Raw genomic sequence first — 16,853 nt, forward strand, 5'->3', positions numbered from 1 at the left:
ACCACTCAGCAAAGTTGAGTGGTAACTAGCCAGGGATATACTGCATTTTCTGGGGTAAAAGGTGATGCAGAGAGAGAACGGCGAGTGTTGACATCATACTGCCATCTTTCTAAAGGTCGGTAGGTGTAGTCTTGCATTTCTGGAGTTCGTTTCACCTGGCTTTGTCTGTTTTAAGCTGAGAGTTATGCCCACAAACGCAAAGCTGGTCAAACTGTATAAGTGAGAACATAAAATGCGTATGCTAGAATGGGATCTTTTCTCCAATAATTTTTCTAAACAAGTTTTTATTGGACATAAATAGATAAAGTAATGCAGTGTGAAAATTATAACATTGTGCAAGGATTAGTCCAATCGTTAGATTTGCATATATGTATCCAACCTCTAGTGATCCTTTATTTAAAAGCATACTTAAGTATATATTTTCTTGAGTGCTGAGATACATATATGCACTATCTCCAGTTAACACACAGTAACAAATCTAGGATCCATTCTTCAACCAATTGACTCAAGTAAGATTTCCATACTTTTAAAATCAGATTCTTTACCAGTAGACCATTTATAGGCCACATATTGTGTATTAAAATAAGACCATAATAATATTTTGAATTGGTAAAGAATTGCTAAATTGCTAAAAGGATGACGATTTTCACAAATTAATATCCATTACTAGATCAAACAGGCTATCATGTTTCATTCAATACCTATTTACCTATTTACACTGCTACAATATCATAGCTACCATCATCATCCTATAGTCAGATAAAATTGCCATCAGGTTGAGCACCAAGAAGACTTACATTCTGGTGTCCAGTGTAGGATATATGTATTCTGGGCTATACATAAATTAATATCTACCTTTCCACAACATAGAGTTCTTATATGCTAACTTAATTAAATTTTACATTTGCCTACTTTTATGTTTTCTGTACCATATCTGTCTAAAAAAAGTTCACTACGAACTGAGGCTGGACGGAGGCTACCAAAATCCATTTATAGAGTCTAGGAGCCTCTGGAAAACCATCAAGCCTCAAAGATCAGAGAGGTGTTCATATTTTGATTGCTCTTTCGAGTTTATCTTATATTTATATTCAAGTTACACAAAATGTAGAGCCAGACCAATCGTGTCTAATCTCCAGGACTCCTGCCATTACACATGTTTTCCTGTACAAGCTTTATTCTTTCATTTTGAAGCAGAATGCTTCCAGAGTGACCCTTCATAGTTTAATAAATATCCATAAGCCCTCTCTTGAAAATATTCTCAAGTATTTACTCTATGCATTATTTTAAACGGAATTCCAGCAACCTTCTGCCTTTCTCCATAAGAAATGTTGAGGTAAAGAGTCCAAACCTAACTGTTTCTCAGTCTCATTATATATCTGTCTCTCGCCACAACTTCTCAAACTGTCTCCACCAGAGTCTTTTTTCTACCTCCATCTCTATCTGTCTCATTCTTCTTTTGTGGTCTACACCTGCTCTCTCAATTTGACCTTCCTCTTATTTTTTATCGAAAACTTTTTTATAAAAGACAGAAATTTAAAAAAACTCACTCTCAACGCAGCAAAACAGTTATAGCAAGAAGTACAAGTAACATATCCATGATTAGACTCTGATAGATAGAGACATGTCATGTGCATATTGTCTGCAGGTAAATAATACACTTTCACCTAGTGTTGGGTAGAGATTCTGTTAGACAGAAAATTCAGACTTAGCCCGTATACAGAGGGATTTAAATCTCTCTCTTGCTCATCTCTCAATTTAGGGTCAGTAAGGACCGCAGTCATGCATACCTTTTGCCAGAGATCAAACACCTTGGCCCTCTGACAGCTTCCAGTAGATTGCCCTTCATCTTTTGGCTTAGGTTAGACCCACTGCTGTCATTTGATTTTCCATATGCCTTTTTTCACGTGTGGATGCAAACCCAATGCAAGTTAAATGTGTAATGTAATAATGTTGCCCACTGAACCTTGTAATACAGTGGGCACCGTTTCCTAGAATGTTTTGACAGTTCTACATGACCAAGTTATATGAAGCAAATTAGCCCTTTCTAGTTGACTTCTTGGGCATGCTGCTGATACATTTGAAATCTATTTGTAGGACAGTGGGTGTATCATATGTCCTGTGAAGGTGTTTAGGTAGAATAGAGCATGTTCTTCAACTTTCTTTTGGAAAAGTTTACTTTTTATTCCTAAATATTTATTTTCCCTCCTTCTCACTGTTTCATGCTTGTTCTTACTCACTTTTTCGCCTTTCTGTTATCCTCCATTTCTTGTTTTTTTGTGTCTTAGTCTTCCGCTCATCTCCACTGCATTCTCTAGCCTTATTGTTCGCTCCCTTGATTTACATTTCCGTGCTCTTGTTATTCATTACAGACCAAGCTGCTGACCCAGTATGTGCTGAACTTGGCTAAATATGATCAGAACTATGATATCCGAGACCGAGCTCGTTTCATCCGCCAGCTGATCGTTCCCACGGATAAAAGTGGTGCTCTGAGTAAATATGCTAAAAAGCTGTTCCTGGCACAGAAGCCAGCGCCTGTCCTTGAATCCTCATTTAAAGGTATATGCCCCTAAAGACGAAGTAAACATTATCCTATTCAGAAAGCCTTTTAAGTTGGCCATTATGATGGTGTTCCATTCATGTTCAGTCGCAGGTGCAGATCTATCTTGAGCAGACCTTGAGAGGATCAGTACTCTAGCATTTCTAAGGATTACCTTCCCTTTGTGTGGCCGGTTTTACTAAATGTTGCACTGCTGCCTTGATAGATCAAATGGGCAGTCTTTGTGGATTTGTTGTCGTGCTTTAGTGGTTGGATGAGTAATGTGTGGGTTTGAGCATTTAATTATTGCTTTGGTTTGTGCAGCGGTAGATAAATGGAAGAGCACATGGATGGGAAAATGCATCAATCTACTATTATGCAGACAGATTGATGAAAGAAAGGATGGGTGTTTAGATGTAATAAATGCTTTCAGGTATGTGTATAGCAGTGCTATGTGAACTACAGTGTAGGATGGCATACAAAGTATTAAGAAAAGGTCGGGGTTCGCATGTTTCAAAACAAGAGTTGGTTATTCTTGATGGCGATGGTCCCTAGGGATGTCCCAGGATTGCCAATATTATGGATTAGGAGGTATGTAAGGATAATATAACAATAGAGTTATGTTAAAGTGGATAACTATGTGAGTGGAGGAAGCTATTCATGATGTGGCATTATTATGCATTGCAGAATTCATGTGTTGACTTAAACTGTCTCAGTCATTGGTAGACTGCATTATGAAGGGAGACATTGTTTACATCGAATGCTCTACAGCTCATTCCATTACAATGCGCTTTTTCCAACGACCGCTTTGTTACAACGCGAACCATTACATCGCAAGTCGTTTCAACAACTTGCTGTAGGGGGTGCGCTTGTGTTGGATTTACAATCCAACACCTTCCCTGCTGTTGCGGAAAATGGAGTAGGAATAGTAATTTATACTATTCCTAAGTCCAGCGTGCCCCCTACAGCAAGTCGTTGAAACAACTTGCGATGTACTGGTTCGCATTGTAACGACCGCGTTGTAACAGAATGCGTTGTAGCACATTCGAAGTAAAGGGATATATTCCATTATGAATCACAAAAAGGAGAATCCATCTTTGTAGGGAGCTGGCTCTCTATATTGTATATCAAAAAGAGGTATACTGTGAAAGAGTCCAGGCAAACCCCAAAGAAATTACAGAGGAACAAATGACATTTCAAATGCTCTCTTTTGTGGTAGTGTGGGCGAGCAATTGGGCATATCAGAGGGTAATTCCAAGCATTTATTACACACACAAAGGCAGTAAATGAGACACATTCAATATAGAAATCCAATACTAATTTATAAAAATAACACATACTTTTATGTACATTTTGATACAAAGATCATCGGAATCGGGTTAGTACTTTTCAAGTTATTCATTTTTACCGTTTTCAGAAATGGACCTGCAATTGTATCCTATGGAGGAAAACATGTATTGCATTCAGGCACTTGTCAGCAACTTAAGGGCCTACTCTTCTGGGCTTGAGGTGAGTATGGGGCAAGGTCCAAGGCCACACCAACAGGTCATGTCAGGAGGCTCTGGGGCATCCAGGTCCAGAATATGTCACTGCGTTGAGTGTCCCATTCACTTCAATGGGAGAATGGTCCAGTTACAAAGAGGCAGCAAACTGGTACTAGGGGACAAGTCTGGGGGAGCCCACAGGGGCGCTCAACCCTTGAGATCCTCGGGCGTGCAGGGACACCTTTGGTCCTCTACTCCTAGGGCTGTGGGGCTTGGGTGCAGTGGTGTCTTTTGGGGTCAGATTCCAGTGCAGGAGCTTCTTGTCGTTGGAGGGGGCCTGCAGATGGAAGTCCAGTCTGGGCAAACCCAAGTATGGGCTTGGCTCTTGTGAGCCTGGGGATCCTGTTGTCACTATCTACTCCATTGAACTCTGGCCCTGGAGTGCGGGTGCGTAGGTGCTTTGAGGCATCGGTTGGCAGCAGTTACAAACGTACGTTTTGATCCTTGGTTTGCTGAAGAGAGGTAAACAGGACAGCTGGACCATTCACTAAGTGGTTCTCACTAACCCTAAAGTCCCTAGGCCTTCAGGTCAGCCTTCCTCGTCGTTGGTGTCCTGTCTGGGCATAACAAGCCTGTGGGCTGTTTACCCCTGGGGTCACTGCACCCCCTAGATGACCACTTCCTTTGGGGAGTGGGCCTTACCCTGTCCCAGAATTTTTCCTAATTCCCCCACACACAATATGGTGGAATCTCTAAGGTCGCATTCCCTTCCAGCTAGTCACCCTAGAGGTGTGTCCATCCTTGCAGTCCAACATGCCTTCTGCATAGCCAATTTTCCCACCTGTCCTGGCACCTGATGGCCCAGGTTAGGGGGGTTGGCATTTTTTCCTGTGAGAGAGGCCGGACTTGCATACCAAAAGGCAGTTGGCTCTATAAAGCCCCCTGCCTTGGAATGCTAATTTTACCAACACTTCTGGAAGAGGAGGTGATAAGATCTCTCTCCAGAGTAAGCATTGTTCCTGACTTCCTAAGAGCAAAGGCTTTCACCCCGGGGGTCGGTAACTCCTCTGTGGCAGCAGGCTGGACTGAACCAGTCAGCTAGCACTCTAGATGGCTGGTAAGTTTCACGATGTACCTCTAAGGTACCCTCTGAGTGCATGCATTAATAAATCCAACACTGGAATCAGTGTGAGTTTTATTACTACGAGTTGTTTTGATACCAAGCACCATATGTTTCAGTGACGCTCCACCACTGTCCAGCACATGCATTTAAAATGGCTTCCCTGATCACTTGCAATATCTAGTAATAGAACTAGACTTCATAGGGGCCTATCTGCTCATGCAGATATGTACTCACATGAAATATAAAGCACCCTGCCTTAGGGCTCAAAGGCCTGCTGTAGGGGTGGCATACATATATTAGATGCACTGACTTTGGCATGACACCCAGGAGTGTGTCATGTTGTGTTTGCACAATGCCACTCAGCCTGCAATGGCAGTCTGTGTAGAATTTGAATTTGGGTCCCTTAGAGTGGCTTAAGATATGCTGCAGTCCTTAGGGACCTTCTTTAATACCCAGGCCCTATGTACCTAGTGTACAATTTACTAGGGTCTTACAGGGTTGTTAAAGTCCTTAGCTAATCGTAGCACAATTAGACTTTACCTTGTTTTAGAGAAGGAGCACTGGTAATGTGGTCTGGTTAGCAGGCCTCAGTGCACTGTCAGTGTAAAAACATTGCATCTATTAGCTAAAAAGGTGGCAAAAGGTGTGTGTGTGTGGGGAGGGGGGATGAAACTGCAGCAGACAACCACTTTCCTATAATCTTAGTTGGGTGCAGATGTCAGGATTATATTTCTGGGTCCCTTGTGTCATTGATCTTGCACTTTGTGTCAGTTAACATGCAAGAGAACCATCGAGATACCACCAATCAATTATCTCCGTCAGAATAGCACACATTAAAGCAACTCTTCACTAGCACTGCTATCCTTCCTGAAATCCATTGGCACCTAAGCAAAACACTACTCTACACTTGTAGTTCAACAACAGAATTTACTGATTTAATTCTGAGATGAAATCCATGGGTCTCTATGGAGTTAATCTCAGGATTAAGCCAGAAGATCTGTTCAGCCCACAGACTATCTATCGGACCCCTTACTCTGTCCTCCATGATTCCTCTTTGCTTAACTCCTTTATTTGACCACCCTCTCATATCTGGTACCTACCCTTCTTGTTTGAAATCCCTTAGCTTCCAAAGGAACTCCCTTTATCGCAACTTCGCTCCCTGTCCAGTTTTATAGAATTACTTGTTTTAAGTTGCCTAACCCAATACCTTTCACCTAACATCCTACCTTATAAAATCCTTTCAGGATTCTGTGTCCTACACTCAATCGAAACTGCCCTTACACATGCTGCAATCTTCATCACATTTTCTATCTTTGTACTGCTTAACCTGTCTGCAACATTGTATATCATCCTAGCTCCCTTACCTTTCACGGTACACTTGTTATCACCCTCTCATTCGTCATGCAGTTATATTTTTACCAAATGTTTACTCTTTCTATGTAACCTGGAACACCAAGCTATCTTCACCTACAACTCTACCTATCGGATTGCCCTCAAGGATGTGTCCCAGGCCATCTCCTTCTTTCTTTTTACAACATTGTCCTAGATGACAGCAACTCATTTGGTTTCTCTTACCATCTACAAGCTGATGATAACTAGATATTTTTCTAATTCCCAAATCCCTCTGCCCATCTCCCAGAATTGATAGCCATCTGTCTCACTGCTGTTTGCCACTACATAATTCTCTGGTTCCTCATGCTAAATGCATCAAACAGTGTGGCCTTGTATTTCCCTTTCTCATCTGCACCTACGCCTTTTACCAACTCAATCTTGCCTCCCTCGCCCACCCGACTCACTAATCGTGGAATTTTTCCCGGAATTCTTGGCCTTCTCTTGAAGTCATTCATATGCCTGACATCCTTCATCACAACTACTGCCACTGCAGCATAGTACTCAGGGGTAGAAACTTCATTAAATTCCTTTCCTGTTCAATGTGCTAAATGTTTGGTTGTTACATGTACGTGACTTGTTTGTGGCAGTATTTATTTAAGTTTGGTGAGTGTCCTTTCACAAGTTTCTTTCATATTTATTATATAATCTCTTTTAGATTTGAAAGCTCCTCTTGCTGTAAACATCAGAAGCACACACACAGCAGGTTCATAGACTTGAGCGAGTTGAGGGCAAGCAAGCTCTTGAAATGACAAGATGTTTTCACAATCACTGTTGGTACATCACCTACATTTTGCCACTTCCAACTCGTTTGAATGTTTTTGATAGAACATGCCCATAAAAACCGGATTAAGATGTTTTAAATGGAATGATTACAAATTATATTGAGCTGGATGAGTAAACCTTAGTAGATTACTCATGCCGAGATGTATACCTCGCTAATGGCCCTGTGGGCAGACCATGAGAATTGTAAAATGTACAAATTATTTTGACAAATAATGCAGTACTATAATAAAAATAAGTTAAAAAATTATATTGAGTTATATTGGAACCTCATCTCAGATTTTTTTTTCTGTATCACTCGCGTGCCCTTTCTCCGAATGAAAGATCGGGACCACTTCCAGCTTGGCTCACTCTCTCACTTGCTGAACTCCAAAGCAGTCGGCTACCAGGAGCTACCAGATTGGCCGGAGGCTGCCCCAGACCCATCAGTGCGCAATGTGGAGGTGAGGACTGAGCACGCCCTGCAAATGTCATAATAATATTTTTGTCAGATGTGATTCTCATCTATTCAAACATCTTCCCATGGTCCTCCCCCAAATATTATACTTCTTCTCCCTGACTATTCCCTTTTTGTCACTGTTTAACACTTAAATTGTAAAGAAGTTATCTTTTTTATTATTATTATTTAAAGCACACCATCAACCATCCCTGGGTTGAGAAGCACTATATAAAATGCTACATTTATAAATGTGATTATGTAGATAAAAAGTAGTAGTTTTGTTTGGGTGAGAGAATTCAGAAATGATTGGAAAAGTGCAGACTGCAGTGTGTTATGGGTTATTGACACACTCAAATCTGCCTGGACGTGCCTGATACTCTTTGGTGGTAAAGCACAATATGCACTATGGGGAACAGCACCATTTATTCTAGAACAACCCATAGCCATACATTTCCATTTTAGTGTCATTGTCATTATAAATAGGGCACCTGGCTTTATGGCATTTATTTTTTCAACATTTACGTATGTATTTATCCATATTTATTTTGTGTTATAAGAACAAATGGAGTGATATAATGGTATATTTTCACATTTATTTTACTGATAAACATGCACTCATACTTTGATGCCTGTTGCGTTTTAGCAAATTTAACAGCCAATATAGCAAAGCACTGCATGCGCAGGCAAGTATTAACATTATATACAAATGTACGTTAAAATATTCCTATAATTAAGGAAACTCATCCTCTTTTTTAACTCCCCATGCTGTTTATCTGTTCAGCTGTTGGCCTATAACTCCTGAAGGGCAGCAGCAAAGGTCACTCACAAGAACCATGATATTCTGTATTTTTACACTTTTAAAAATAAAAACAGATAGGAAATACATTTTTTCTCTCTGTATTTATCTGTAAATTTCAATAAAAACGGAAAACTGGGTGCCCAATTTATAAAACAGATTTTGAAATAACAGCACACAACACCCTGTAAATAGAAATGTATTTGAAGAAAGATACAACTGCTCGTAAGTAACCTGGCAATGAGACTCTATTGCACCGCTCTTTGAGCTCAGAAACAAATGTTTAGCTTTGAGAAGGACTAAAACTGCTCACCCCAGGGTCACAGATGTTGTGAAAGCACACAGACACATTTGAAGGCATAAATACTATCAAAGGAAGACATACTGTTGAGGCCTTGTATGCATACAGAAAGAGGAGTGTGGATGTTAGATAGGAGAGTTTGACTGTTAAGAAGCAGGAATGAATGTGAGGGGTTGCACTCAATATACGGTCATAAATGTATTCTCCCACCAATGTCTGCAGGAGGAGGAAACAGTCGTACCCCAGGCGGGTCGCATCGGGCTGTTGGGAGAGTGGAAAGAGGTGTGTCTTGCTTGGTTTGTTGTGCAGACCTTTTTCCTGTCACCTATCTCCTCTTTCTGGTCAATTTAATTTTGTGTCTAGATTCTCAGCAATATGCCCCTCTTCTTGCGATTTCCATGACCACTAAAGAGCAATAAAGAAATAGGGTTGAGATCAAGGACATCCGGGCCTTTTGTGACCTTGTGGGTTTTCTTCATTTCAGCTTTGTTAATGTGCTTGTACTTTTTCCATCTACTACAGGCCATAGACATGGAATTGGGCATCTTGACCACAGCCTTATTCACAAGGAATGCGGGCTGAGTTGGAAAGTGCCGAAACATTATACCCGCCAAAGCTTGTAATTAGCTTGGGTGTACATACTATCACTCAACGGGAAAAATGGATACTATGTGTCCTCTGGAATATGAGGACCAGATAGATTTGGCAGAAAGGGTCTGTTATAGATTATTTATGCCACCCAGACGATAGTTCTACATTAGTTCTTCAAGTCCCATAGTTTTACATTGTAGAAGTCAATCAGAGACATGTCTTTTTTTTGTGTGGAAACATTTTATTGTATTTAACAGAAGATCTGCAGGTACATTTCTTATAATGGAGAAATTATTTTTATTACATCTCAGCAATATCAATATACATAGCAACGTACAGATCATACATCTTTGCCTCGTATGCCTCGCCGTTGAAGCCTTGATCTGCGACAGCAGGAGTGCATATATGGCCTCTTTATGCATTCCATTTATCCCACACCCTCCCCCATTTCTTGGGGGCATCCTCTGTGAATATATGTAGCTTTTTCGGCCACCATGATCATGTCCATGTCCTTACACCACTCCGTTAGGGTTCGGCCTTGCGATGCCCGCCATTTCTGAGCAATATTCTGCTTAGCTACCATCTTCTCCATTGTGGCCCACTGCCTATCCGCATGGTTAAGTACTGTTGGTTACCATATGTTTAATAGGCAGCACTTCAAGCGGGACTGCGTTCTCGGTAAGCTGTGTGATAGTGTCCATTACTACTGTCATCAGAGACATGTCTTTGAATGTCTCACTTTACATCTACCCAGAGGGCACACGTATGGATGCCACCTTTACATTGATTTTAACTTTAAAATGTGATAGTTACTTTTCTCTTTACAATGTTTCAAAATATGATCACTAATCAATATTGACAGTGAACAGTCGAGAGAACTTCTGCATGGAAGAAAGCATTTAATAATAATGGCTGCAGTAATGAGGCATGAATATGTTCATCTTCACATTCGAGCAAAAGGTTTGCCATAGCTCCTGGCGATATTATTATACGTAATAAATGCATAACTTGCAGGTACTACATTATATTACAAGAAAGCTATAAAGTAAAGTCAGTAGCATAAAGTGTAACCATCCGCATTCTACTGTGCCTTGTGTGGATAGTGGATTACGAACTCCGCTTCTGAGAAAAATATATGTTTTAAATATTTAAAGGTGCACAGAATACTTAAAAAAAATTATTATAGTTCTGTTTATCATTTAAAATATTAAAAACTAAGAGAAACCAACATAGTTCTTCTGTGGTCGATAAAAAGCTATTACTTAGAACATATGCAATAGGAGCACATGAGGTTGCCTACTAGAGATGAGTGATGGGCTGCCCTCTTCACTGTTCTTGTTTTCTAGTTTCCCCAAACATAAGAGAAACCTCCTCTTTATTCAGCCTACCCCAACTTTAAATTGGATTTTTACACCCCAGAATATTGCCCTGAATAATGAAAAATGGAAACGTCAAAAGCTTGCAAAAGAAAGGAGAGAACAGTCTCCAAGTGTGCCCTTACTTGTGATCCAAAGAAGATCCTGATTTCACTGAAGGGGATTTTGATGACATTTACATTAATACATTTGCAAAAAATGTATCCCTATTCAATTTTTGTACTGCTGGTTTCTGCGCCGGTATTATGATTATGCCTCCTGCTATCTATTAATATATAAATTAAAGCCTTTACAAGAGGTAGAAAACACAGCAGAATACATTCGGTGCAACTTGTTTCATCCCAAAAGACTAACACAACACATTATGTTAGCGGATGTCAATAGATGAGATACAACTATGTATATCAGAACTCACTTGTTGAGCATTCAGTTCTTGATGCCCAAATACTACAGTATCACATTGATCTGCAGCAGCTATGTCGTTAACACCGTGCCATTCATGTCAACGTTACCCAGCAGGGTCCTTCCTGTACTCCTAACATGTATTTAACTTGAATGTTTACATGCTAAGTAGTAACCAGAAAATAGAACAGTACTACATTGTTCCCTTCCGAGAATCTCCGCTTGGACTGATATTGATGCATGTCTCTGCTCTTGTGTGATCCCTATGTGTGTCATGTACAAACTACAGGCCTCAAACACGATTTAGCTAGGAAATGGGTAGGTTAAACATTCTGTGAGTTGCAATGCTATGCCCAAAGATGTCCTTAATTCTCTACGCTACCTGTCACATGTGCGTGTGGCTGCTATTGGTTAAGTTCTGCACCATGTAAGGGTCCAGGTACACCATCTTAATTTATTTTAAGCCTGTTAAGTAAAGCGAAGAATCACATGGAACAGTTTTAGTGGTATTGAACGATTTATTTTCACATTTCATTTTATTTCTTATTCTGATTTACAGAATGACAAATGTTCCATGTTTTCATTTTGTGACAAACTATAATTTGCATGTTGTGTGCTTAAGCAAATATGGATGCCATCTTTATATAGCACCTACCAACTAAGAGACCTTTGCAGAGTTATGGGCCTACAAAAAATTTGGTTACTCAAGGTACATAGGGTCCTTATCTTTTTGTCTTCTCCTGGCGTGGTCTGATAGTGGGCTATCAGTATAAGTCTGTGGATTGTCCAATGTTCTTAGGAGATTTTTTCTATGCCTTCCTTACTACTTTCTGTCCAGGTTCCTGAGTGGACCAAGTGTACCAGCAGGGAGAAGAGAAAGGAGAAAGTGGAGAAGCCATTCTACTCAGACTCAGAAGGGGAATCTGGGCCCACAGAATCTGCAGACAGTGGTAAGTGATTTTGAAAAACCTTTAATGACATTTTTAAATACCAGATTTGGTCACTTCTTTTGCTTCTCATACTTGTGAGAAACAGGGTCTTTAGGGTTTTCATGCTGTGCGGCTTATGTGTTTCTCTTAGTGTTCCTTCTGTTTGCTCAGGAGTACTGTTAGGCAGTGTACAATAAAGCACACAACCACTCTAATAATCTACAATGCCTGATAGCAACCCTTTATGTCATCCTTTGAGTTGTGAACTACCACTGACTCATTGATGACAGAACCCTCATCTTGTATTGAAGTAGTGTGTGCCAGCAATGGCTGTCCAAATATAATTCCCTAAATTAGGATATATATTGTTTTGTCTTTTAAAGTTGACTCTCGGAATGGTTACTCTACCTACCTTCAATTAAGGGTCACCTGGCAAAGAGCTTAAACAGCCTAAGGCACCCACCTGTGTTAGTTGAATCATGCAGGATTAGTGGACCTCCTTTTATTTTACCTGACTTTGTGTCATTAGTAATTGTAAATCAGAGGTAAAAGGATTCATAATGTATACCGGTCCTCAATACTATTCAGTTAGCAATGTGCTGTAATGCAGCATGAATGAGAATGCATGCTGGATAACAAATCAGCCATGATCGTATTGAATAGTCCTGCATTTCCATATGACATGGAGTGTGTTTGTCACAGTTTAAACACATTTTGAGCTGCAGTATGACCATTTGTGGTGAATTGTCTGTAGGTGATGATGTGCAACTGATATACCCCCAGCCAGTGATGGATTGTAACATGACTAAATATGACCTAGTGAACATGGTTATGAATCAGTGCTGACCAATCCAGAGCATGAAAGTCCTAGTTTGCATTCTATGTGCAGTAACCCTGTGTGCACAAGCTTGTTTAGCTGCATCTCACTATCGCACTCCGAAGTGGCTCTAAGGCGACCTGCTAGGGCTTATAATGTATGGTATAGAACGATCATTATACTATCCATTTCAATTTTTCTTTTTGTCTTGAGTGGTTTTGATCAGCAGAAACAATGATTCTCCGTGTTTAGGCTTTATGTTCTATTTGAATTCTTTATTTTTCAGTTTAGTATGTATCCTTATTACTGACTATTTAATTGTAAGAAAGAAACATGCTTCATTGTATTGCCCCTCGGTGTGTCTCTTAGACAGTGATCCGTTAAGCTCCTGTATGTATGGCATCAGTTACTTAACTCTTTACTAACAATGAACTTAGTTCGCCCTCAAAAGTTACATGGTTGCTCTCAAAGTTCAAGAACAATCAAACACTGCTAAAAAAACTGCCATCCTCAGGCCAGACTGTGGCAGATCAAGTTCATTATCAGCCCACACATTTATAAATCACTTTTAACCAAAGTCATCCAATTGTGTGTCCCTTTCTGCTTAGAACCAGAGTCCGTCAGTGCATCTGCAAGTGAGAGCGGCAGCGAGAGTGGCTCGGGCACGGAAAGCAATGAAGAGGAGGAAGAAGAAGATGAGGAGAGTGGAGATCAGTCTGAATCCGATAAGGAAAAGACCAAAAGGGTGAAAGTGAAGGAAGTCCCACGTAAAGCTTCTCCTCAGAATGCAGAAAGGTAAGACTGGTTGCCATACTAATGAGAAGGGGGACCCCAGATAAGGATTGAGGCAGGTTGAAAGGGGAAAAGAGAACACCAAAAACACAAGAAACTGCCTGCCCCGAAGTTTAAAAACCAGTCCCTAAAAAAGGGTCCTACGATACAACCACCATCTCTGGAGCAAATCAAGAACAGAGGTGAATTATCACATACATTTTTACAAAAGTTATAGCAATTTTATTAATTTATGCGTAGTGATTTCAACAATTATTAAATACACATGATAATTATCAAAGCACATAATAATTAAATAAGGCACAATTCAAACAATCCAGTCCCACACACCTAATTCACACAACACACTCATACAGCCATGCATTCCCAGAATTCATCATAATGACTCATTCATCATTCACCCAGATTCGCAAAACGATATGGAATTAAAAATTGTGCATAACAGCCGCAAGATGGTCAGATGACAAAGTGGAGGTAGGGGTAAAAATAATCCAGCTGCCACCACACAAGTAACGTCAATGCGCGTTTCGGTGTGTTCCCCTAGCCGGGGCTACACCTTCATCAGGGCGGAGATGTACAATAGGAGGTGGGAAAAAAATACCCGTAGAAAAGGGAATAACAAACGTCATCAGTAATTTCTAAAATGAGGACGAAAGAAGGGACTCCAGCCAAAGAGACTTCTCCTACAAGGTTCAAGAACGATCATGGTTAGTTCCTATCTGCTAGTATCATGAGAATCCTCGTTCTATGCTCAGACAATGCGTGATTACATAGACTATGGCAGATCTAGCGTTATTCAGCAGCTCTGATGAATATGGAGATTCATAAACTGGTTCATTGGCCGCAGATCGGTCCTAGATTTCTATCCAGCGATAAAACAGGGGTGGGGGGGCCAATAACGCGGCTCCTCGTACGCCCGGTGAGCAGCAGCGAGAGTGACTCGGGCACGGAAAACAATGAAAAGGAGGAAGAAGAGGAGAGTGGATATCAGACTGAATCAGATAAGGAAAAGACCAAAAGGGTGAAAGTGAAGGAAGTCCCACGTAAAGCTTCTCCTCAGAATGCAGAAAGGTAAGACTGGTTGCCATGACAGCAAGGCACACTACATAAATAGGTCCACAGAAAAAATTTCTGTCTGGGAATTCACAAATAACTAACAGGGAAACTTAGGTCATCCTTTTAGAACTATCAGCAGACACTGATTATTGGTGATTATATAGTTTGACAGTGTTTCCACCAGTATCAGTGGTCTTTGCTCGCTGGGCTCATTGTAGCATTTTTTTTATCAGTCGATGGCAGTATCCTTGTTTTGTGATTTTCAGAATCGTTCAAAATTTCAAGCCTTAGCCTCCAGCTACTCCACCTTCTTCTGTCCCACACTTCCAGAGAAGATTCTTCTGTTTCTTCTCAGGTATCCTATTCTCAGATGGGATCCCTTAGGCTGCGTATAAAGAGTGTTCACCAGTACTCTTTTGCTGCAGATACTATGGACAGTTTGCCTGTAAGAAAATAGAAGATACAACTTTCACAGCTACCAGACATGCTACAGAAATGTATCCAATCAGGCCAATGTGTGCATAATCCAATTCACCAGCTGAAGATGTATTTAATAAAACCTACGAATAAATCTGTTTACTGGCTCAACCTTTCTGTTTGTTACCCAACAGGTACCCACACCCCTGCTTGGGATGCATTAGCTTTTTCGTCTCTACCTCTAACATGGACGCCAACTCACCGGAAACCTCAGAGTAGATGATAATTCTGAAAGGAGAAATCTACATCCCACAGCTCTTATCACGGCTCTTATGCTAGAGTGGCTAGCATACTGCATACCAGCCACTGGTGGAATGAATATCTTCATTTTTTTTTAAGTTGCTAAATTCAATTGGAAAAAAGTTTAATCAGAACCCACTGCTTTACCATCTCACGTGCACAGTTAGTGCTAAAGAAGTGTTCCTGATAGAACAAACGCCTTTTTGATTTTGCCTTTAGTGCCACTTCATATATCCACACACTAATCAACACTTGTTGTGCAATCTGTGCCTTTCACCCGATCACAGCGAGGCCGATTGTGAAGCCTGCAAGTCTTTGATTTGATTTAGGATTTATAGAGCGCGTAGCTACCCTCGGGCGTCCCAGCGCTATAGTGACAGCCTGAAAGTATTCCAGGGGAAGGATTAATGGGGGAAGGATTATTGGGGGAACAGCCAGGTTTTCAGTAGTCTGCGGAATGTAAGCAGATTGTTTTCTTTGCTGATGCTAAGAGGGAGGCTGTTCCAGAGCTTAGGGGCGTTGTAAGCAAAGTGGCGCCCACCTGTGCGTTCTCTTCTTATTCTGGGGACGCTGGCCAGAAATAGGGAGTCCAAACTAAGCTATCTGGTGGATTTGTGGGGTTTAAGGAGTGGTTTTAATATAGGTGGGCCTTTGCCCTGTAAGATTTTGTGATATATGCATAAGGCTTTAAAGGTGATGCGCTCCTGGATGGGAAGCCAGTGAAGTGCCTTGAGGGAGGGTTTAGCAGAGCACCTTGATTTCGTCCCCGTGAGTAGTCTTGCAGCGGTGTTCTGGGCGTGCTGAAGTTTTTTTATGACAGCTACTGGGGCGCCTAGGTACAGGGCGTTTCCGTAGTCCAGTCTCGATATAATAAGACCCTGGATCAGAATTTTCCTGGACTGGGGGGTGATAAGAGGGAGGATCTTCCGAGCTGCTCGCATGAGCCCAAAGCAGGTGCCGGCTGTCTTCCTCGCTTGGGCCCTGAAGCGGAGATCCTGGTCAAGCCAAAAGCCTACGCTCTTGATTTCTTGTTTTGGTGATATGGGGGGGTGCCCATGCTGGGTGGCCAGGCAAGGGTTTTGGGGAGTTTGTTAGGGTCGCCTAGGAGCATAATTTCCGATTTCTCACCGTTAAGTTTGAGTCTAGAGTCGTCCATCCATTTGGAAATATTGTGCAAACAGGCGACTAGATTCTCCATGGATTGATCAGACTGGTTAATGGAGACGACAAATTGGGTGTCGTCGGCGTACATGACCACCTTTATGCCGTATGGTGAGGCAATATCGTCTAAGGGGGCCATGTAAACGTTAAAAAGAGTGGGG

The 16,853-nt window shown here is 41.1% G+C and overlaps 1 protein-coding gene across 3 annotated transcripts in view; it reads left to right on the forward strand.

Annotated features, from left to right (window-relative positions):
- Window positions 1-16,853, forward strand: part of AP3B2 (adaptor related protein complex 3 subunit beta 2) — a 412,426-nt gene that overhangs the window by 285,783 nt on the left and 109,790 nt on the right. For all 3 annotated transcript variants that reach the window (XM_086959194.1, XM_086959192.1, XM_086959193.1), the window contains exons 16-19: window positions 2,370-2,556; window positions 7,640-7,758; window positions 12,059-12,170; window positions 13,575-13,761. In XM_086959194.1, the coding sequence (XP_086815320.1) occupies window positions 2,370-2,556; window positions 7,640-7,758; window positions 12,059-12,170; window positions 13,575-13,761 (605 nt within the window). The remainder of the gene's footprint in view (window positions 1-2,369; window positions 2,557-7,639; window positions 7,759-12,058; window positions 12,171-13,574; window positions 13,762-16,853) is intronic.

Source organism: Lissotriton vulgaris, chromosome 2_2 (genome assembly GCF_964263255.1).
Source record: "Lissotriton vulgaris chromosome 2_2, aLisVul1.2, whole genome shotgun sequence".
Classification (NCBI taxonomy): Eukaryota; Metazoa; Chordata; class Amphibia; order Caudata; family Salamandridae; genus Lissotriton; species Lissotriton vulgaris.